Source organism: Dicentrarchus labrax, unplaced genomic scaffold (genome assembly GCF_905237075.1).
Source record: "Dicentrarchus labrax unplaced genomic scaffold, dlabrax2021, whole genome shotgun sequence".
Taxonomy (NCBI): domain Eukaryota; kingdom Metazoa; phylum Chordata; class Actinopteri; family Moronidae; genus Dicentrarchus; species Dicentrarchus labrax.
Window position 1 is genome coordinate 3,621,342 of NW_026136718.1, and position 23,841 is coordinate 3,645,182.

The 23,841-nt window shown below is 41.2% G+C and overlaps 2 protein-coding genes across 4 annotated transcripts in view; one reads left to right on the forward strand and one right to left on the reverse strand.

Annotated features, from left to right (window-relative positions):
• LOC127350299 (phosphatase and actin regulator 1-like) overlaps positions 1-20,840 on the forward strand; it is a 46,380-nt gene extending 25,540 nt beyond the window's left edge. Inside the window, exons 1-13 of one of the 3 annotated variants that reach the window (XM_051376778.1) lie at positions 2,622-2,962; positions 7,365-7,529; positions 10,941-11,021; positions 11,970-12,092; positions 12,189-12,392; positions 12,478-12,739; positions 14,041-14,246; positions 15,741-15,897; positions 16,865-16,920; positions 17,010-17,071; positions 18,089-18,229; positions 18,337-18,413; positions 19,417-20,840. In XM_051376778.1, the coding sequence (XP_051232738.1) occupies positions 2,674-2,962; positions 7,365-7,529; positions 10,941-11,021; positions 11,970-12,092; positions 12,189-12,392; positions 12,478-12,739; positions 14,041-14,246; positions 15,741-15,897; positions 16,865-16,920; positions 17,010-17,071; positions 18,089-18,229; positions 18,337-18,413; positions 19,417-19,432 (1,839 nt within the window). In that variant the 5' untranslated portion in view covers positions 2,622-2,673 and the 3' untranslated portion in view covers positions 19,433-20,840. Of the gene's footprint in view, positions 1-2,621; positions 2,963-7,364; positions 7,530-10,940; positions 11,022-11,969; positions 12,093-12,188; positions 12,393-12,477; positions 12,740-14,040; positions 14,247-15,740; positions 15,898-16,864; positions 16,921-17,009; positions 17,072-18,088; positions 18,230-18,336; positions 18,414-19,416 lie in introns of those variants that run through there. The other 2 variants (XM_051376779.1, XM_051376780.1) reach the window with 2 other exon arrangements.
• Positions 20,421-23,841, reverse strand: part of tbc1d7 (TBC1 domain family, member 7) — a 6,264-nt gene continuing 2,843 nt past the window's right edge. The window contains exons 5-8 of the mRNA XM_051376785.1: positions 23,573-23,710; positions 23,041-23,186; positions 21,840-21,969; positions 20,421-21,233 (exon numbers count right to left, since the gene is read on the reverse strand). Of these exons, the coding sequence (XP_051232745.1) occupies positions 21,147-21,233; positions 21,840-21,969; positions 23,041-23,186; positions 23,573-23,710 (501 nt within the window). The 3' untranslated portion in view covers positions 20,421-21,146. The remainder of the gene's footprint in view (positions 21,234-21,839; positions 21,970-23,040; positions 23,187-23,572; positions 23,711-23,841) is intronic.

Genomic DNA, 23,841 nt, shown 5'->3' on the forward strand with positions numbered 1-23,841 from the left:
GTTATTCCTTTAGTAAATCCAGAAGAAGAATGTAAGAAAAAAATGCATTAATTAGTAAAAAAAAAACCAATTTCATTAAGTATTTTTCACCGTTGTCTTTCTCTATTTTCTTTTTCTCTTTCTCGTGTAGAGTGAAAGTCACTATATAAGTACAGTCCATTTATTTCTATTTGTGTTTTTACATTAACAGATTATGGTGAGTACACATCGGGGGTTACAGTTAATTATTACCTTCCTAAATAATGTAGTCAGTAACCTAATCCACAAAATTAAAGTAACGTAAAATATGACTTTCCATGTGACTTTTGGATCAACTCAACACCAAATATGTAAATAAAGACAAGAGAAAAAAAATATCGGTAGGATGTATTCTATAAGACAACAGAACAGTATAAAGAAAATGGAAGAGACTTGCTCTGTAATGTGACGTTGTTCCATTTTCTGCTTCCACTGAGGCCATGATAACGGGCCGGCAGCTGAACGATTAGCTGTGGTTTCACTGAGAACAGAGTGCTGGTGTGAGGCTCCCCATTTTTACTAAATGTTAATGTAAATGTTTTCCCTGTATGTAATGGATTAGGAAGCCTGGTACACACAGATGTCGGACAGTTTGGAGGTGGGAGCGTATTTCTCTTATCTTGGCTTCTCTCTATTGGTTTCCAGCAGAGTTCAGGATGGATTTTAAGATGCTGTTGATTACTTTCAGGACTCCCTGCAAGCTTTCACCTGGTTATCTTACTGAGCTTTTAACCCCCTATGAGTCTGAGTGCAATCAATGTCAACCTTTCTAAAATCCTTTAAAAACTGCGCCTTTGTTTTATGACTTTGTTTTTATTTATTTACATGAAGCACTTTCATTTTCTTTTGATAAATTCTGCATAGTAAAGGGCAGTGGCAAGCTAGTGACCGGAAGGACGTGGGTTCAATCCCCTGGACCGGCTTCCAAGTGTGTAACTATGTGAAGGGCGTTCGTGGAGAAGAGAGCTTTGCACTCAGCGAGCCACCCCTGAATAATAAAGATTAAACAAAAACAAATAAACGATTCAAGCTGGTTTACACAATAAATAATGGTGGAACTTTAAAATAATTAGAATTAAGAATGTAATGTCAATGTAGGAGATTTGTTAGTAATAATAATAATGATTATTATTGTTGTTATTGCACAATTCATTAAATATGCTTCAGGATATAAAAAAAATGATAATAAAAAGAATAAAATAAATAAAAATATAGCTGTTTTTTTCCTGCAAACAGATAAAAATAAAAATAAAAGGTCATTATAAAACGTTATTTCTGTATGTAAATGTATTTCTGCAGCTCTCTGTCACTATTTTGGTGTCATTTGTAGTTTTTAACCTCAGATCGTCCTGAAGATTTAAAATCCCTCTAAAATCTGAATCTCCCAGCGCTTCAACCTGATTGGCTGCCACCGCGGGGCTAACACGCAACCGCGGGCCAGGATTGGCTGAATCTGTGAGCTGCGTCAGTGTAGACAATAACACCGGAAGCTGAGTGAGATTTCAAAATAAAGCAAAGGAGCAAAAAACAAAACAAAACAAAACAAACAAAACTTATTGGTTTGTACACAAGAAGTCACAAATAGCCTGCCCAGAGAAGATTATAGAGTTTTCAAGATAAGATAAACCAATATATATTTTATTGACAATAAACTGAAGTACTACACGTTCTAATTATTTAAATTGTGCTTTTATTGCAAAGTACATTTTATGTTGTATTTTTAAAAGTGGAGATAAAAATGTTGAATTTGTGATTAATTTTGGTGTAAAAAAAATAAGTTATATAAGTTTTAAGTTACTTACTTATACGAATACTCATTACTAATGAATTAATATCCACAAAATGTCTCACAAAGTCAGTGGCTGTATAAAGTTCTCCGTGGTGTTTAATCTTACCTTGTAACAGTTCAGTTTGTTACTGCTTTGCAACTCTGCTCAGTTTCTGCTGTTAGTCAACCAAATTCTTTCTTCTTTCAACCTATAACACATCACAACACGAGTCCCCAGAGCAGCAACCAGGTTTATGCTCCTTCCAGTTTAAAAGAATGAATCTTTTAATGGATAACCTCTTGCACAACACTAACGGAGAGAACAACATCATGAGCTCGCTGACCTTCTGTCTGTGCCAAACTGAGGTTTTATGTATGAAATAAAAAAATGAATAATAGTAATTATATATGCTGAATATGAATATGATATATATTATTATTTCTATTATTTCTAGTCGCATGTTTGCAAGAAAGTTGCTAAAAACTAAATTTTTCAACCTTTGTGGACAAAAAAAGACTAAAATTTATTCTCTTTTACTGATTTATGACTTCTCATAAAAGATATTTGTATCAGCTGCCATGCATTAACACATATGCAGACAGTTAAACACATTGTGGACGAGTGAATTAGAAATGTACAATGCATTTCTGCTTCAATATGGACTACTATAGGGACAGTCTCCAGTCCTCTTACAGCTTGTTTGCGGGTCTTTAAACGCGCGCTCAGTGTGGTTTTATTTTGTAAGACGTGACCGGAAGTGTGTCCCTCATTATGGTTAACTTGTGAGTAGTGGCCAGAGCTGCAACCCAGTTGAACCCCCCCTCACCAGCACCACCTCCACCAGAGCAGAGGGCGAGAGGGTCCCTGCAGTCCACACACCGCAAACATGGCAGGCTTTGGAGGCGACGTGATGCGTTCATGGTCCGGCTCCGGCTCTGCCACCGACTCCCCGTTAACCGCGTCGGTTCCCGGCGGGGAGCAGCAGCAGAAACCGAGGAAGAGGAGCAGAGCTTTCTGCCTGGCCAGGATGAAGTCCCGCAGCGGCTCCGGCGGACAGCAGCAGCGTCCGCCCGCCGCCAACAACAACAACAACGTGCCGTTCATGATCCACTGCCACATCGGGAAGGAGATCAAACACATCTGCAGCAACTGCCGGGGAGCCGAGCAGCTGGACGGTGAGGGGACCCGGTTCAGGGTTACTGCTGCAGGGGGGGCAGGGTGGAGGAGGAAGAGGAGGAAGAGGAGGAGGTTTAAATGATTACTGTCATCTGTTGGTGACCGCTCCCTGCCTGCCGGGGGCCAATCTGCGCTACAGCAGCTCTCAGATCAGCTCTTAATGCTCCTTAAATTCACTGTTTTTACTGTAGTGACCTTTAAAAGCACTGGTTCCAAACCTCTTTACCTTAAGGGGGGTAAAACTGACTGTATTTTATGGATATTTCATATTATATTCATTAATAATAACAGAGAACAGCTGATAAACTAACAGTGAACACAATATCTGCAGGAGATTTGTGTAAAACGAGTGATTTGGATATTTTTAATCACTTTTTATACAATTCTCTTTCTGTATTATGTATTTTTTTTATTATTTTGCTAAAAGTCTCTTAGCTCTTTGCTTGTTTTAACTTTTCTAAAGCAGTTTAGATCTTAAATAATAATCTAATCTTTAAAAATAGCAATTTAATTACATTATCTTGACAGAAATAAAAGAGGAAAGCTAAGATATAGGCCTCTTGTGTATATGTTTTACGTTTTCTTTCACCCTTTAAAGTGAAGAAAGCCTCACGACCCGCTCTGTTTTTTCTCCACTGTTTGTGATTTAGTTGAGATAAAGTGGAGTTATTGATGATGAGGTTGTGTGTGTTGGTGGTTTAGTTTTGGTTCTTTGATCCACTTAAATTAATTGACAAATCAGTTTCCAGTATTCATTTCTGATCACAGATCATTTAAACTGTGTAGTGTTTAATTAAGTTCATATTTCAGAGCCACATATCAGAGGAGTTACAGCGTATTCCCCCCAAAAAATCCATAAAAAACATCCTGTCAATTTTAATGACTTAATTGATCAAAACCTTAATTGGAGCTACAACTAATGATTCCTTTTTATTGTCCTCATTAATCACTCACTGTTTTTAAATCATTATCATAAAATTGCCTTGGACGAGCCCTGAGGTGACAGCTGTGTCCAACAGTCCAAAACCCAAATCTAATATTCAATCTTCACATTTGAGAAGCTGCAATAGAGAATTTTTGTAGAAAAATGACTCAAACTCGCCTAAAATTGCTTCCGATTAGTTTTCTGTCAGTTGAATAATCACTTTAAGGGCTCATTGATTTGTCACAGCACAGCTGCTCTGACTAGAAGGTCAATTAATAAACGAGTTGATTTACTTTGAAAATCTCCCTCCAGTGTTATTGTCTGTTTTCAGATCAATACGTTCAGAAGATTGGGTCAAATGTACTTTTTAGAGACACACAGGTATGATTCTGAGCCACAGATGTGACCATTGTCTGAATACTACCGACTGATTTAAACGTCTTAATCGACCTAAGACCTTAACTGGAGCTGCAACTTATTTTTATTAGCGATTAATGATCTATTATTATTATTATTATTATTAATTGTCTATTAAATGTCAGAAAACTGTGAAAATGTGTCATCTGCAGGTGGAGTCTCTTTAAATTGCTTATTTTGTCTGAACATCCGCCCAAAACCCAAAGATTGAAAAAAAAACATTGATATAAAAAAGGAAAAAGCAAATCTTAACATTTGAGAACCTGAAACTCGCAAATTTATTTTAGCTTGATATATAATTTGAATACAGTTGTCTTTAGCTAATCAGTGAATTGTCTGCATTGTTTTATAGTAGGGTTAATATAACAGTTTATACAATATATATTTACTGGAGGGTCTTTGCTCCGTCTCTTTATCAGCTACAGGGGGTCCTGGTCTGAAAAACATCAAAGACCCCCCTCTTAAGGTGTATTTGCCGCATTTATTTGATTAATAGGCAAGTTAATTTATTAGCAGATCAGTCAAACTGCTTCCAGTGTGACTTCCCCACCACAGATCAATACCGACCGACAGACCGATGACCCGTCAACCCAGAACAGACTTCTGAAGCAGAGATCATTTACAGTATTGATTAATCGTTCCCCATAAAAAGACCATAAAAACCAACAAATCTAAAAACCTGAATGGACCCAGAACCTGGAAGAGTCAGCTGATGGGGGGGGGGCTGTGACCCCTGGCAGTGGCGGCAGAAGCCTCTCTTGTTTGTCTGCTTTGAGTTGTTGTGGAGCTTGTTGTTGAGTGAGTCAGTGTAAGTAAACAGACCCGGGGTCTGAGAGGAAGAATGTGGCCCTGCAGTGTGAGTCTGAGGCCTCTGACTCACCGCTGGGGGGGGGGATGGACAACACCAGCAGCGACCGGATACCTATGTTCTGTTTACGGGAGCAAAGATGAGTCAAACTGTGACGAAATTCCTTAAAACATAAAAACGCTGCATCTCCTCGCCCCACAGGACAGCTGATCCACTCATGCAGCATAATTCAAATGTTTTATGGGCAAATAACGACTTAAAATCACAAATACGTTCTTTATTTTTGGTCATATTGATGATTTTGTAGTTTTTCTTTGCTTTGAAACTGTTCCTCCATTTGTCCGGGGACGGTTTTCCGTGAGCGCTGTCACATCCACAGAACAACCCCGGGCTCAAACTGTCGTCCGCTGAGCAGATCTGCCACAGGGCCAGCCGAGGAGGGGAGCAGGAGAGGGTTTGGGGTGGGGGGGTTGGCTGTTGTTGTTGAAGGGCCTCTCGATGGGAGCTGGCTGCTGAGCTGGTACAGATTTGATCTGACATCCCTCTTGTAACAACGCCACACAACAAGGCTGACATCTCCTCCTGTCTGCAGCTGCTTCCCATTTATCTGTTTGTGCCACTGACGTCAGGTTTTACTTGTGGTCATCGCTTCCTCTGCAGTTGCTGGTTCATCCCAGCTAATGAGAAAAACAAAAAATGGTTTAAGTCCGGGACTTTCTGATCAAAGAAGGAAGCAAACAAGATCAGGAATCTGACTATTTAATGCCAACTGTTGATACTTAGAGCCAGGGCTGTTCATAAAGGGGGGAAAGCTTTCAGAGGCACATGAAGGCCAGCAATAATAATATTTATCCTAAATATAAGCAACCAGATTTGATTTTGAACTAGGGCTGCACATTTAATGACCGTACTATCTAAATCACAATGGCCAAGTGCAAGTACAGACTGAAAAGGAAAATGTAGATGCAAAAATAATTGCAGTAATATTTCATTTACCATGTTGTGCAGCCCCATTTTGAACAAAAAGACTCACCAATACTTATTAAAACAACAAAAATACATTTTATTTGTTGTTGCTTCAGTAAAATGTAGCCGGAATCATAATGATAACTCCGCCCCCATGTACTGACTCGAAACCGACTACTAGTTAATGTTGGAGAGAATTTCCTTGCTATGCCAGGACATGCACATAAATTGCACATACGGTAATAAACCCACAGTAGCCCCAACATATTGGTGTGAACGCAGCCATAGAGTTTCCATTGTATTGTGCACGAGTCAGGCTGCGTTCTTTATGGACATTGTGGTTAGAATATTCTCTGCTTGTTGACTTTTCTCTCACATGAAAGTAGGCAACTCTGATCTGCTCGCACATATTTCCCACGTTTTCTATCCCTCTGAAGTATATCTGTGTAAATATGTGTATCAGTGTGTTTACATCCACTACCGCCTGCTAAAGTGTTGGTTTCCTTTTTGTTTTATTCATCGCCTCTGGCTCAGGCCTCATGCCCTCGCTCCACAGAGCCTGTCTCATACTGCAGGATGTTGTGTGTAATGGGAAAAGGTGTAATTTGAAATGAAAAACTGGCGCTCTGCTGTATAGAAACAGCCTCCAGCATTATTGCATGCAAACAGCTCCTCGTACAGAGTCAGTGAATGGGAAGTGGAGGAGGGAGCGACTGTGATCACTGTGATTGTGATGTTTGTGTTTGTTGTGGATATTCTCTGCAGCGCCTCTTGTTTACAGTCTGTTTATGCTCTCTGTTCCCATCCATGTTAAATTCCTCTCCCCTCCTGAGGTCTTTCTTTAAATCTCTCTGGGAATCCCCCCCCCCCCGTCTAACTGTGATTAACTGCAATCCAAATGAGTTTTTCCTGACTTGATTATACAGCGCCCCCCTTGGGGGTTGCATCCCCTCACATTTCAATCCCAGACAAGTGATCATTTGTTATCCATTTGATTTTTCTGAGTACTTCCGTCATTTATGGTGAAATTTACAGCGGCTAGATGGATTTTATGTGACAGATGAGGGGGGGCAGCTACAGATTATTTTCATTATTGATTAAAGGTCCTTCACTGATAGTCACAATTACTTTATCATAGCAGTGTTGTACCCTGTTTCTATTGCATCTGCATCCATTTTAGTTCTGGTATGGGTAAAAGAAACCTCACCATTAAACAAGTCAGAAACATATTTTTGTAGGTGTTGTGTACTTGCTGTTTAATGACTTTGTTGTTGTTGTTTTCCAGCTGAGGAAGTGGAGAGGTTGGCAGCGATGCGCTCTGATTCGCTGGTTCCAGGCACTCACACGCCTCCCATTCGGCGGCGGAGCAAGTTCGCCACCCTGGGACGTCTGTTTAAACCCTGGAAGTGGAGGAAGAAGAAGAGTGAAAAGTTCAAGCAAACCTCTGCCGGTGAGAACCAAAAGCACTGTAAACACCCCACCCCTCCCTCCCCATGGTACTCTGCTTCACTCACATCTCAGCAGAAGATAAATGTCTCCCCGTTGCACCTAGCAACGGTAGCATTGATGAATGGCGGCTCAGAGGGGACTGTGCTGCAGACCAGGGGGTGATATAGAGGCTGTATGATTATGGTTATGTAAGGCCGGTAAAGCACCAGGTGGCAGCGGGTCAAATGCTCCTGCTGCTGCTTCATCAACCAGACCATCAGCACTGATGAGCCTGGCTCCTACTGGGCGGTCTGGCTGTTGGCGGTGTCTTATGTAGTCTAATACCTGAATCTTAGGCTTAATTTAGTCTTTAAATGCTTTTTTTTAACCAATATTTTATTTAAATTTAAGATTTACAGTCTCCTTCTACCCACCACTACATATAAATACCTTCCTACAAGTAAACATACCACAAACTGGAGAAATAAAGTAAATGTCTTCAAATAGACAGTCTTAAAAATAAAGGCCCATAATATAATAAAAAGCCCAAGAAATATCTTTAGAAATCGATCGGATTAATGAAGTTAACGTCACTTGCATTAAGTTGCATTTTTCGGTTTTGCTTTGAAATATATTTTTAGGAAAAATTAGTGTTGCTCAACTACAAAACGAAACCGATATGGAACCAGTACCGATTTCCTTCATATCCTTTTGTACTTTTTTTCCAGTATGGACGTGAAATAGGTCTTAGGGACCGGCTGAAACCTTATTCGATGCCTTCACAGAGAAGTTAAAAATAGAATCAGATAAAAAAAGATTCTCTCTCAGTAAGGAATTAACTAAACAATGACTTGAACAATTTATATCAATGTAAAAATACAAGAGGCATATTCACAGAATACCATTGAATAATAAAGACAGAATAAGACCACGGTAGTTAAAATAACATTCAAAATAGGAAAGGAAAGGAAGAAACTAGAGTCTGTGGAAAAATTGAGCTAATTGGAAGGCTTAATTTATACAATTTACATCTATTATACTCGGTTCAGACATTGTGGCTGAAAGCTGTTAATTACAGTAATTATCTGAGATGCAAACACAGCAGCTGTGGAAGACTTGATTATGAATGTTAACTGCAGCAACAAATGAGCTTTAAATGGTGATTGTCAGTGCGCCACGGCGTCGTCTGCGCCATGTTAGCCCCACTACCCGAGGACACGTGGATGCTGGTGCATATGTCTGCTTCTCCGCTACAATATGCACCCAGTAGTAAGCTGTGAAGTGGAGGAAAGCGACTGATTCGGGCGGAGGAATGGAAGCTGTTGTTGTTTCTCAGCTGGGTGAATCTTTTCTACATCCTGTTCTCACTGAGAGACACAAACACGCAGCGAAGGGGGGGTGCAGAGAGGCTTCCTACAGCCAAGCTGTTCCCCCAGCTGTCACAGCGGGTGACTGAAACCTGCTCCCTTTCTCCGTATGAAAATCAAACACTATATACGTTTTACAGCACACGTGCACACAGGTAGAGCCGTGTTGTGAGCGCCATGTGTTACTGCTGGGCTCCTGCCATCACTCAGTCCAAGTGCATTAAATGATGTGTGCATTCATAGAGAAAAATTAATGTATGTTTTTGTGGGGGTGGGGGGAGGGTATGTAAGGTTCAAAAATATCTGAAAATTAGCTGTCCTGGAAAATCTGGAAAACCTGAAACTCTAGAGACTAGTTTACCTGGAATATCCTGGATATCCTGGATGTTGTCCTGGAAAATTTTAGTTGTATTTTGCGTGTGCTGTGGCCAAATTAACGTTACAGTTAGAAGAAAACTGGACTCACTTTTTCACAGCAGCCTTTTTGACATGACATAGTGATATAGGGTAAACACAGGTGTTTAATTACCCAATGATAATTAAGGCTACGTTCCTTCAGGTCAGACAGAGTATGGATGTGGAAATGCTCTGCTATACTAAACGGAGCCTTTGTTAGTATCATTGGTAACACCTGTGTTCACCCTGCTGGCTGCTGTGAAAAAGGTTTATTCAGAGAGCGGAAAATCGACGGTGGTGAGAACAGCCGTATGCAAGTTTGAGCAAGTGCTGTCCTGTGTTGTCAAGAAAATGTCCTGGGAAATGATTTCTTAAAGAGTGGGAACGCTGTTCTGTGCATTCTGTAAGTTTTACAACCAAAAAACGCCAAGAGAAATAATAAGTAAATGCCGTAAAACGTCAACTAATAGCCCAGGCTTTTATTCGCTTCAATCACTGAACCCAAACAACCTTTATTTGGAGCAGGCCTCTATATGAGACAGTCCTTTAATTACTTTTGCACAAAACTTTTGCTCAGCACAGAACTTGTTTATTCAAACCAGTATGACTATTCTTTAGAAATTAGGCCATTGAATAAGTAACTTGGTGAGCTTTAAGGAGGGTTTACGCATCCAGAGACTGTCTATAAAATAAAGCCTCTAATTGAGACCTGTGTTTATTTGTCAAAGCGTGTACCCACACCAGGCTAGTAACTGAGCTGAACTGAACACATTCCCCTTTATTTTATATGATCATGAAATAAAATCACGTATATTGCTTACGCACAGAGAATATAGCACATCTGAGGCAGATGAGTATGACTTCATGTTGACAACCTGTCTGTACTATCACTGCCCTGAGGACAACCTTCGGTCTTATTGGGCCATAAAATATAAAAATGCTTTGCAGGGCAGGTTAGTTGTGGTTGTTTATGTGCTGACCTGCCATTTCTTCCCTGCTTTAAGTCTCCCACAATTTTTCTCCCACAATGATTCATATTGTTTTCTCACCTTTTGCTCTAACCTCTGGTCTTTTTCTAATTGGCTGATTGTTATCATCCGCTGTTATGCCGTGGATAATATTCACACGTCCTGCATCCAACAAGTTTTAATGAAAAGTACTCCAGGCGCAGTAATGTTAATGAGCGGATAATTTCTTTTAGATAACTGTTGGAATTGAATGTAATTAGCAGGCATAATACTTAAAGGCTGGGGAATGAAAACTTGACTAGAACCGCGGCTGAACATTTCACTACAGAGAACTAAGGGATAAATATGAATAATGAAGGAACATTGATGAAAGTGGGCAGATATTAAAATGGAACTGGTGAGAAAACTGAAACAAATCATGTCCAACTTACAAGATACAAGTTACAGTTAAAAAGCAAAAACATGTTTGAAATGTGGCTTCAGTAATTTAATACAATGAAATGAGGTGTGTGTATAAAACTCCTTATCAGTCATCACACTGTACAGTTCATGTGTTTGAGTATTACTGGGTAGCAACAGCGATGGAGGCAGCAGTCTAAACAGATGTCTGCTGCAGCCGACGCATTCCTCAGCACTAATAAACGCTCCAAGTATCCACAAGTTGTTCATTTGATGCCATGTCTCCTCTGCCCCCCCCCCCAGTGCTGGAGAGGAAAATGTCCACTCGCCAGAGCAGAGAAGAGCTCATCAAGAAGGGAGTGCTGAAGGAGGTTTATGAAAAAGGTGAGAAAACAAAAGTGATCAATACAATCTGACATGTGCTGAAACGAGCAGGTGATCAATCAGTTGACCTGATATTGTCCTTTTCAGCAAGTAAAAATGTTAAAGGTAGCAAAAACGATATTCAGAGTCTGTCAGTTCAGGTTTTTTTGTTTCCAAGAGAAGATTTGTAGTATATTTTTTGAAAAAAATGATATCTTTACTGAGGATTTAAAAAAGATTGGTACTTAACAATCAACAGAGAAAAAGTCAGCTTTTAGGGCTTTCCCATAAGCGCTTACGTCTAGGCAGAGTGAAACGGTGCCATGCTGAAGTGCGCCTGGACGCCTCCAAGCAGTGATGTTTATCCGACCGCGGCCAACCCGTGACGCCCTGCTCTCTCTGCCTCTCAAGCTGCAGTTACATGCACACATTTGTTCCTTCTGATTGAAGGTTTTTGGGTCTTTTTATATCTGGTGTGATCTAGTTTTGGTCTGGTGTTGACATTCGCCGACGCATTTGATCAGGAGAGCTGTGTGCCGTGCACAAAAGTGAGGAATACATTGTGCATTTAGTCTTCCTCAGCAGCTACCCTTCAGCACCAACCCGGTTTCATTCATTATGACTTGTTTAGTAATTTCGTGTTGTCCTTCTGTCAAGATGTCCAATAAGAGCTCTTTAAGAGTTTCTCCGTGTTTATATGGAACATTTTTATTCTGTTTGGCTTTTTAAAACTGATTGTAATCAGAATCCTGGGCTCCATGTGGACATAACTAATGAAAGCAGCTGATATTTGAGAATCTGGAAACAGCTTTTTGCGTGATTATTTGCTTTATTGATTAATTGATTACAAACACTGTTGGTGGTTGATTTTCTTGTAATTTGCTTCAACACTTCTTGCAGCCCTGAATTGTCTTCCATTTACCTCTTTTCAACCCTCTTCCCCCTGTTCATCCTTTCCTGTCCGTATAGACGGCGCCTCCCCAGCTTTACGAGAGGAGGTGAAGATGGAGAACGGGCGCTCTCCGGTGCTCGGCTCCGGCCTGTCAGACTCTGAAGGTACTGAGCTGATGGAAGGAGCAGCTGCAGCTGTAGGTAGGCAGCAGAGCCTCGCCACCCTTGTTCACCTCATCTCCCAGCTCGTATCGTAGCGTCTGACTGTTTTCTTTCTCTGTGCCCTCTCCTCCTCAGGCTCTCTGGAGTTTCAGATGCCTAGTGAGGGCGCGTTTCAGCAGGACCACGCCCAGAAGTCCAGCCAGGCTCCGCCCACAAAGAAGTCCAGTATGTATCTGGCTGAAAGCGCTGAATCTACGCTCTCCAGACCTCCTACGCTACACAAACAACCTCCTGCGCTACCACCTAAACCCTTCAACAGGCTACCTAATCACATGACAGGTAAGTTTGTCTTTGCTCATATTTAAGTCTGTGGCTCTGTTTATGAACGTCACACCCTCTCAAACATCCTCCCCCCTCTGTGCAGACGGTGCCCCGGTGAAGTTGCCGTGTATGTCGGTGAAGTTATCTCCTCCTCTACCTCCAAAAAAGCTCATGATCTCCGTACCTGCAGGGAGCATGGAGCCCTCTTCGCTCGCCTTCCAGAAGTGCCCCGCACCTCCCAGCCATGCTCCAATGGGCGGGCACTCCCTGCAGTATGGGGCGCTGCCCGTTTCCCTCCACCCCCCCAGCAGAATCATAGAGGAACTCAATAAGACGCTGGCCCTCACCATGCAGCGGTTCGAGAGGTGAGGATCCAACTGTCGGAGTCGCTGTGGAAGTTCTGATGCAGAGATCCGAACCAAGAGTGCTCCACTCGGCTTATCATATTTCACATAATCGAGAACCGGTTGTCCGATCTGTCGGAATCGTATTCCTCTGAGCTTATTGATTCCTTTTACTGATGCTGGTCTGTTTTTATGACAGTTTGTTTGTGTGTACACTGCTGGAAACCTGCAGTAAGAAGGGGTCAGGGCGTAGAGCAATGGTTCTCAAACTGTGGGGTGTGAAGAGTTTGCTGATGCTATTTCGTTTATTCAGACGTTTATTTCACTAAAATTCCATCCTTTATTAGTTGCTTACTCTATCACCTATTGAGAACCAATGGTGCAGAGCAAGAAATGTGTAAAACGTGGCATCTTTTCAGGAATGAAGAGGACAACAATTGTTCCAATTTCCACCTGTGTGTTTAACTCCAGTAAGAGTTGTAAAAAGAAAAAGGAACAATGGGAGTTGTGGTAGTTGTAATGTCAACTTATAATTTAAAACATCAGTCATGTGTTTGACATTTTACACACATTTGCCGCTGCTTCACAGTCAAGCAGCAGGTGCGTTACTGGGGTTAAATATCCGATCTTATAATAAAATTAGTCTCAGCTTTGACCAAGAAAACTAAAACCAATGCTTTACAAATATTCTCTAATTTCATTTTAGATGATGACTGTTGCTACAGCCTCTGCTCGGTTTCTACACTGCGTTCAGACTCAGATAATAAAATATAGGCCTTTAAGTAAGTTATCTCCAAATATGACATTTACAAAACTATATATACATTCAGGTTTCTGCTGAAATGACTGCAGGTGGATGGAAAACTCCCACTGCTCTCTTATTAACGGAGGCACACTGGTCACACCGCCTCTCCTCCAGCAGCTCACACCTCCACATCCATCAGTGTGATTGGTTTCCTGTCTGCAGGTTCATTTGACTCTGCTCTAGGCGGCTGTTGTTGGCCATATAAAGCTTACTGATGTGCTGTTTGGGTGTGTACCAGTTTATTTTTTACAAATCGCTCCTTAATTTTACACCGTTTTAATTCCAACTGCGGGCTTTTCTTTCCAATGGTTTGTTTTTAGAGTTTAAGGTCAGTGATAGACGACCAAACAAATGATTCCAGGGTCTCATCGGTCACAGCCATGTTGGTGGACTTTTCACACGTATTCCCACTCTAGATCATGCACATGCAGCAGCTCTCCTGTTATTTCACAACCTCATGCAACGTTGAGCACACACCTCCGCTCTGACCTTTGCCCTTTTTCCCACCGCCCCGCAGCTCCATGATGCACGCTGTTCCCACGGTGATGATTGAGTGTGACGACGACAAAGAGAACCTCCCCAACGAGGCGGACTACGAGGACCTGCCCGGTATGTACAAGGACGAGGACGACGAGGAGGAAGAGGAGGAGGAAGAAGAAGACGATGAGGAGGAGGACGACGACGACGACGAGGAGGAAGATGAGGATGATACATTGTTTACAAGTAGGTGTTTTGCATTCTCTCTGTGGTGTTTCTCTTTCCACCTGCTTCTTTGATCAGAAGTGGCTTTCCAGTGTTAATTTGTATCCTGTAACTGCCAGCTGTTGTAATCCGTCCTAATATATGTGCATATGTGTGCACATGAATTACGTTGTGTTTCCGTATGGTTGCACAAGCACAGACGTCTCACATGGCTGGAAGCTCTCCGAGCTGCAGTTTATCAGTGATGTGAATTATTTATCACAGGAGCATGTATGTAGTTTATTCAGCGTATTTAAATAATGTACACACAATACATAATACATAAAGGAAAGGAGAAAAGGGTGTGTGCCTTAAGAGCAATAACCCAAGACAGGATTATAAAGACATCTCACCAAACAGAAAGGGTCAAACTATAGGACAAAAGACAAATCTAAGCTGCAATTATTGATTTCATGTGGCCACTAGGGGGCAGACAGACATATTATCACCTTGTACAAATATTATGGCTAACATGCTCGCTTGGCTTCCACCAGCGAGCAGTGTTACAATGAGTTTATCAAAGCTTGTACAGCTGCCTGCTCCTGCTTCAAACTCTGAACCAGACCGGAAATGTGCTATAAAACTAAAATAATGAGCTAAGAGAGGCTAAAAAGCACCGTCACTGGTTCGTCACTGCCAACAGCTCCCTTAACATTACAACATTCATTGTTACTGATCAGAAGGTTGGCGGTTCGATCCCCAAACGGCTCCTGATGCTGTGCTGTCGGTGTGTGAGAATGGGTGAATGTGACCAGTACATTATTTACATCATATTACTAGGAATCTAACAATATATCACGAGACAGTTGCATCACAAATATACGTGAAGATTGAAATTGGTGTGAGGAAAAATTAATCGTGATTTTACTTTTGATTGTCGTCCTACGGCAGTCGGATCAATAGCTGTATCAAGGCACAGAGACATCAGTTTCATTTTCACAAATTTATGTTTTGCTCAGTTTATACTCTACCTCAGATAATTTGATGAAGAAGAAGAAAAAGAAAATACATTTATTTTTGTCTGAGAAATAAAAGAATCTTTGTCAGTCATTATTTATCTTCAGTGTCATTTTATTAAAAAGAATCACATCATGAACCCAGTATTGTGAGTCGTTACATCCCTACATATTACACTTTTATGAGAGCTTCAGGAAAAACGAGCACTTACAAGAGTTGGACAACTGTTTAGGTCATTATCTGGAATCTAAACTGGTCACAAGACGGAGATTAGATATATCTGTTTCTACCTGGAAGCCTTGAAGAAAACCCTGAAATAAAAAGAATTAAAAAAAAAAATAAGCGCAGCAGTGATAAATAACCACCAGAATTATGTGAGGTACTGGAAGAAAATGTATCCAGGCTCCTTACAGTCAGCGTGGAAGGTGAGAGTTCACTACAGGCCGGATACAAAGCTCACAGCGTGTTACAGCGTGTGTTAATACAATGACATCCACTTTGCCTCTTGTATGATCGAAGGCACACTGGCCATGAAGGTTTTACGAAAGGACTCTCTGGCCATCAAGCTGAGTAACCGTCCATCGAAGAGGGAGCTGGAGGAGAAGAACATCCTGCCGCTGCAGTCGGACCAAGAGCGACTCGAGTCCCGACAACAAACAGCCACCAAACTGACCAGGTATCACACACACACACACACACACACACACACCCACATGCACAGGCACACACATTGCTCCGCATGCAGACCCAGTCACCTGCAAAGTGCCTGAACCCACGTTAGCTGGGATAGATGCGACCTGGCTGCTGAAGGGAGCAGATGATGGATGATGAGTCATAACGGAGGGAGGAAGATTAAAGCCGAGGAGCAGCTGGACATGAGGAAAATAGAAAGTGGAGTACAGTGTGTAGAAGAGCGGAAAGCGCAGGGAGCATGTGCAGATACAGCAGTGTTTCCCACAATAATCATTTAACGTTATCTCTAAACATTCCTAATGCAGAAAGATTCAAAGTTAAAACGACCTAAAACATTTATTTATGTCATAAAACATCTTTTTTTGATTCAACAACGTATCGTCTCAGACACATATTAAAGACATCATTCTTAAAACCTTCATTTTTAACCATTATCAGGGTTCCCAGACTCACAGCAATCCTTTCAGCATCGTAATGAACCTGAGACACTTCATCATTAAAAAAAGGAGGAATAAGACTGGAGTTTATGTCAATACTAGGTCTGCCCGTAAATTATATTTAACATTAATCCAGATTACAGAGATACACCTTATCCAGAAACAGCCGTAATATCACTATCGCTCTCCACCAGACTCCATAGACAAAAACAGTCATTTTACCTTTAGATCATTGTAATTTGATTCAAACAAAACTCTTTCCACTGTTTTAACAATCACCAACTCTGCTCTGGTCAGAATAAATCCATCATCCTCCCAACCGTATATTAAACGCTGCACGGCCTCAGAGCCCCAGCCTGTAAATTCACTCAATAGATTACTGGTAGTCAGCAAGTCAGCCCGGATGAGATTATGCATTAATCAGGTACAATTACGATGATCTAGAAATAAATTTAAAAAAAACACACACGATAAAAATTGATTTCCTGAAATAGACGTGTCACTGTTTTTCAGACGGCTGAGTCAGCGGCCGACGGCGGAGGAGCTGGAACAGAGGAACATACTCAAACGTAAGTAACGCTGCGTAAAGTTGCGAGAGTGACGATGGATATTTCTTTCTTCTGTGTGTGATTTATGTTCTCGTTCTCCTTCCTGCCAGCTCGAAACGATCTGGAGGAGCAGGAGGAGAAGAGGGAGATCAAGAGACATTTGTCCAGAAAGGTAAGAGGGACACGGAGTCTTTGATCAGTGGTAATTGTTTAGATGGTCGGTTCACGACCCCCGGCTGGAAATATGAACGTGGTTGCCGTGGTGACGGGACTGCCACCCTTCAGACTGCAGCCGTTTGAAAGGATGATGGTATTATCTGTTATATCATCCTCTCATTCTATATGAGAGAGAGAGAGAGAGAGAGAGATCGTCTCCATCTCAGTGACTCAGGTATTGATAGATGAAGCCGCTCTTCCACCGCAGAGAAACAATCACTTCAGCTTGGTTTGGTTCTATATTTATTTATACGTTTTGTCTTTAAAATTCATCCAGTAAATCATCCCCTTTTCATTTAAATGATATATATATATTTTTTTTTCTAATATGAGTCATTGAGTCTGTTTTTCACTTCGTCTCTAAGCAGGATATCTCTGGCTGCCAGTGTGTTTTAGAATTGATTTGAAGATTTTACTGATTACTGTTTAGGCTCTACATGTAACATTGGTTTTAAAAGTGCTCTATCAATAAAGATTATTATTATTATTATTATTATTAATATCATTATATGATCATCTCAAAAATGAATTGAATTTGGTGGGAAATGGGAATGAGCCAAGGAACGAGTTATTTTGTTTTTTAGAGGTGATCGAGGTGCAGATATAATAATTTTTAAGAGATTTATTTACATTTAAAGACAAATGAAGAAAAAAAAAATGAGTCTAGTGGTATTTTTAAATAAAGTAAGCATTTTCTATTAATTCAAATAAAAACGTACAACGTTGTGCCTTCTTGCCAGAGTTATGCAACCTCTGTCTGCTTTCATTTTATTGATTATTCAACTCAAGTTATACAAAGAAAAAATAAGCAAAAAGAAGATTTAAAACCATAAATATATATTCATTGCTTTTCCCATATTTTCTAACAAAGGTAGCAGCTACTTTCTTCTCAAGAACATCAGCTTTCATTCCTCAGCGTGCACGTTGCAGGATGATGATCGGACTGACGCTGCTCCTTTCTTTCCTCCTCTAGCTCAGCCAGAGGCCCACAGTGGAGGAGCTGAGGGAGGCGAAGATCCTCATCCGCTTCAGTGACTACGTGGAGGTCGCCGAGGCTCAGGACTACGACAGGAGAGCAGACAAGCCATGGACCCGGCTAACAGCTGCTGATAAGGTTAACTGAACACACACAGCATACTCAAACAATGCTTCGCTAACTCTGGATTCAACGAGTCTGTACATATACACTGCATGCAAATGTGTGTCGCTTTGTGTGTTCAGGCTGCCATCAGGAAGGAGCTGAACGAGTTTAAAAGCACAGAGATGGAGGTGCATGAGTCGAGCCGCCATTTTACCAGGTAAGGCAGAGTTATGAGATAACTGTCAGATGGATTCAAATGTGAGAGACAACTTTTCTTTCAGACTGTTTGAAAAGTTTGTCCCGAGTGCGGTGCCAGAGTAAAATGTAAAGGGATTATCCTCTGTACGAAATCTCAGATTACATTGTTAGACTTGGCTCAGCCTTTATCAGTTTAAGCTGCTCTCTTTGTCAGCCTCAGCTGTACTTACACTGCGTTACTGTCACATTGTTCACACTATAATTGTGAGCAGCCGAGTGTGAAAACTGTTCAAATTGGAATTTCTGACAGCTGCCGTATCTCCCACTCTGCAGAGCTACTGAAGTGTCAACAGACTGGTGGTAAAATAGCTGCCAGTGCTGGCATTTGCACTCAGACTAAGTGATTGTAGCTCACGTGACCTTCTTCATTTTAAGGCGTGTAAGAAAACTTCTATATCATACAGATCATACATCTCCGAACAATATCTCACACAAGCTATATTCAGAGCCTTCACTCTCTGATAAACAGCCTCGTCCTGCATTAGAAAAGTACTAAGCTAATAGAACAAATGGCCGAGTGTCAGGGAGAAGAAAACACTGAAATCTGTCAAAAAAGTGTCTATTTAGTGTGTTTGACAGCAAAAAATTAAAGAAAATATATAATACAGAGACTTTTGTAAAATAAAAAATATCAGTTCAACATTCACAGGAAATAATCTACTAGAACTTCCTCCAAATCGCTCGTTTTGCACAAACTTCCTGCAGTTATTGTGTTCACTGTTTGGGTTCATTGTGCAGTTTATCAGTCGTCAGTTTACTCTGATAGAAAAGGGGGAGAAGGTTGGGAACCACTGTTCTAAGGTAACAAAAATACAGTGATTCTTATTGTCTATTTTTCTCTATATTTATGTTTTCATAAAACATAAATTAATAAAATGTTACACACTGGACCTTTAATTCTGGACTAAAGTGAAAAACCACCTGACAAACCTAAAGCTCACTTCCTCTCTGTCATCCTGCAGGTTCCATCGGCCGTAAAGTGGTCGAGCCAGACCTTCGGCCAGGCTTTCACACTCCCACACCGAGCCTCAAGTGTTCAGACCGCTACCTGCTGCCCTCGTACTGCTACCTGCTCCTCTTTCCAGCGTCGACTTCACACTGACAGACTGGACACGACCCGTGTGCTGCAGCCAGCACAGGAAACGGGAGCAAACACTTCTACAAGTACAGATGGATTCAACTCTGCACTGGCGGCTCCCGTCAGATTTTACAGACCTCTTGATATTCAAAAGCTTTTATTTGTCCTTTTTTTATGATGGAGAGGTGGCGATTTGTTTACTTTGCTTTTGGGAGTCAAACAGAATCTGTGCCAATTTGGAGGATGGGAACGGTAGGAGGTGAAGATGGGACTTCATTTTTCTGGTTTTTTTACACAGGGATTGTTTTCTTGCCTTTCACGTGTTCTCCCTCTCCTTTCTCAGCTGGACTTAATCTTTCCTGGGGGGCACAAAAACTTGTGTTGGCACAGTGTTTCTCCACAGACGACAACTCGATGATCGTTTATCTCATTTAGCCAGAGGAATTTAAATATTTATAACAGCTTATGCTGTTGCAGGCAGCTGAATCTTAAAGCCAAAATCTCCTAAAATCCGAATCAAAATCCCCAAATTCTCTCTGCAAGCCAGTAACAGTAAAACAAATATCCTCGAACACAATCACACCAATCAACTGAGCAATAATTTCAGATTTTCCGTTTGTTTATGGGCTGCATTCAAGAGCTCAGAAACCCTTTTCAGACGGCCATTTTAAACCAAAGCAACTTGACTTGCTGTGGAAGTCGCGATCTTGAATGCATCCCAGAGTGACTGCTGTTGAGAGTTCAGTAACGCCACAGTCACTGTGCCTACAGTATTGTTTACAGGGATTTAAAAGTTGCCAAATTAACTAGTTTCATTTGATACAGAATATTATCTGTAGACACAGTAAAATGTTGCCGAACTCTCTGCCGAACTACAAGAAAGAAGACTTTTTATTTCATTTTTTTATTGTTTGAGATGAACCTTTGGCGGTACAGAATACGAAAACCCTGCCACATGAGTTTTTTATTGTTTACAGTCCATGTTAGGTTCATGAATTGGCGGTTTCTGACCACATTATTGGGAGAACTGGTTCATCTGTTGTGTGTGTTATGACTGTGTGTCTGAGTGAGTGTGTGTGTATGTACAAGCGTCGGTAATATGACTGTCTCTTGTATGTTTAAAAATGTTTTGGGAGAAAAATATTCTCAGAATTATAAGACTTGTACATAGTAAAGAAAGTAAGCAAGACTTTTCAAATGTTTTTTTTGTAAAGCAGAAAAAACTGCATGTGAGTATTAATTTATTGTGAGTCTTCTATGATGTATGCAGTTTCTTAAAGAAAGAAACTTATTAAAAAATAAGTTTATGCTTCCTTGCCTTTTTCCAAACAGGTTTTTTTTTCTTTGCATCCGCTCCGTGTAGCAGCTGTTTCCAGTGTTCATGCAGTCGAGTCCTTTCCACGTACTCTGGTGAAAGCTGGGAATTGTCAATGAAGAGTGGCTCCCGGCTCCTCTGGCTTACTGAAAGTTGCCTGTGATGAGTTTTCGGTTCAGTCATGCAGAGATGAATCCCCACTGACACCGAACGCCACAGTCTGTTAGTCTCTCGGAGGAGTTAAGAGGTGCATCCTGGGAAAGCGGTTCCCCTCTAGGTGTGTGTGGAGCTCCGTGTGGCTACACAGCGTGCATCGGAGTGCCGCAATATTTGTGCCACAAGTCGATGGCTTTGGTCACAATGGCGTCTGTGTTTTCCTGCGGTATCTGGAAGGGAAAAGTTGGTGTGAGGTTTTTACAAGGGCGCCTACTAAGAGGACGACAAACAATGCATCTCTGTTTGGTGGACAACAGGAATGAGTTCAAAAACCGGGAAGTGAGTTAGTATTTTAGCACTTCTGGTTCCTTCTTATCAAAGTCAGTGGGTTTTCTGAATGAGATGCATGAAATAAGGTCTGTGGTTAACACAAGCTTTAAGAGATTTTCACATTTTGTTCGACATAAAATACATAAATAAATAAGCCACACATCAATTTTGAAGCTTTTAAGTGTCAAAAGAAAGACTACAGAGGTTGTTGGTGACATTAAATGTCACGCCGAACATGGAAACTTACCTACTCACTAGTTGCCTAATGTTTTTACTTCAAATTTATGCTTCAAAAATACAATATAAAAGTTAATTTGTTTGATTATCTTGCTGAAAAAAACATGCAAGTATCATAAACTTCTGTTTGCCACAGAGCTAACTATCTGTAATCATCCCATTGGCTTTTTGTTGAAGGAACCAGGGCGAAGCTTCCAGGCTGGCCTACAGAAATACGTCACCCCTGCAGCACTCTATAACGTGACACTGTTGCGCCGTCAGTTACTCACGTTGCACAGAAACTTGATGATGCCTTCAGGCCGGTTGATGCCCATCAGTATGATCTTGTAGCTGAGCAGAATCTCCAGCGCCACAAACACCAGGATCTTACAGGAGCCACTGATCACCTTGTCCCACACCCTAAAAACAATCACAGTTCATTTAAATGGGGTCGCGAATTTAAGGTTGACTTTAATAACAGTGCATTCAGACAAAGGGGACAGCTGTCTCTTGACTCTCACTCAATCTGTAGCTTTCAGACATGTTTGTCCTAAGCAACAAGTTTAAATATTCTGCAGTGTATTTGTTTCCTTTGGTAAACAACACCACTGCACCAGGCATTGCAAAGTTAAAAAGTCAAACACCATGATATATTGTGAACAGGGACACAGCAAGGACAGCAACTAACTAGCTATGTTGCTGAAGTTGCCGCTAACATGCAGAGAGGATGAAAGGGTTTCCCAGAGCACCAGCTCACGTACTCTCCTGCCACTAAAGCTAACGTCACAACAACAGAAGTAAACCGAATATCTGTGGGCAAGTCTTTTAATGTTAGCTGACACACAAATCCCAGCTGGAATAAGAAGTTAGTGCTGGATATCAACTGGATTCTGTTTTCAGACAGAGAAAAGAAAGCTTCTCCTCCCCCTTCTGCCCCGAGGAAGAGGAAATACTCAAGGGAAAAAGTGTGTTGGAATCGCTTTACCTAGAATTTCTTTAAAACTTTATCAATGCTAGTTCTTCCTTGTGTAGCAGGGCTCCAGTAAAAAAAAAAATCATTGACATCCTTCTGGCAGCTGCATATCTGAGTGCTTCCTAAGATCAGGATCAGATCAGCCTGACAGACGTTTTTGATAAAGTTTACAACATCCTCCATAACAATAATTATCAGTACTAATATGTTACTGCCTGATCACTTCAGCAAAGACTGATCAGGGTCTAACAAGTAGTCTGAGACGTCTCTTGGAGTCGTGGCAGACACTGAAGGCCCCCCTGGATTATTAAATCTGTAAATGTAGTTTAATCCCAGCGTGAATCAGCTGCACAGATTTAGGCAGAAATGTGGTTTGAAGATCTTTAAAAGCAGCTGCAGGGAAGGATTTTGATAATCCCATTCTGCTGAGGATAAAACAGGAATGTGTGAACCCTCGCTCTGTTGGTTTACCGAAAGCGTGCAGATGTGATGATCAGCGCCGTGAACGGTAAACTGACCTCTGCAGGCTGGATTCGGGCAGGCAGCCAGCGAAGCAGCGTCTGAACCAGAGGCCGTAGGGCAGCTGAGCCAGGGATCCGCTGTTCTTCAGATGGTTCAGCAGCCGAGGCTCCTCCTGACTCAGATAATGCTCCAGGCTCTTCGGCTGCACCGGAGCACAACAGCAGGAAGCAACAAAGTCTCAATTCATAGTGACGCAAATTGAAAAATAATGTGAGCCGAACTCCTGACTGCTGAGAACTTTGTTACATCAATTCTGACGTTTTAGAAACTAAATTTGCACCATGATTCCTCGTATACTTTCCATCTTCAATTTCACTTAATTTAAGTTTCTTATTTTTGTTCTATGATCCTGATTTTACTGGTAATAAACTTGCTGAGAAAGTCTCAGCATGGAGACTGAAAATGTATGAGATTTGCTTATTTAAAGCATATTTCATCCATTGATGAAGACCACACAAAGTAACTGAAAGCTGAAACAACATTTTTACAGGTGATATATTTTTCATTTGAGCTAAATGGGACACTCACCAGGTGGGGAACTGAGTCTCCAAACTTTGTGTGGAACTGATTGACGAAACACTTGATCAGCCAGTAGCAGTCGATGGGATCATCTACGATCTCCTCCATGGCTCGACTGATGGAGAGGAAGTCCTCGTTCTCTTCATCCTGAAACAACGCGTCCGTATCGTACGTATCAGACGGGAGCAGAAGCTGCCACTGCTCACAGAAAACACTGAAACGTGTCTCATATTTTAATTTATTTCATCTACTTTTGTTTAAATTGTTTAAAATTGTTT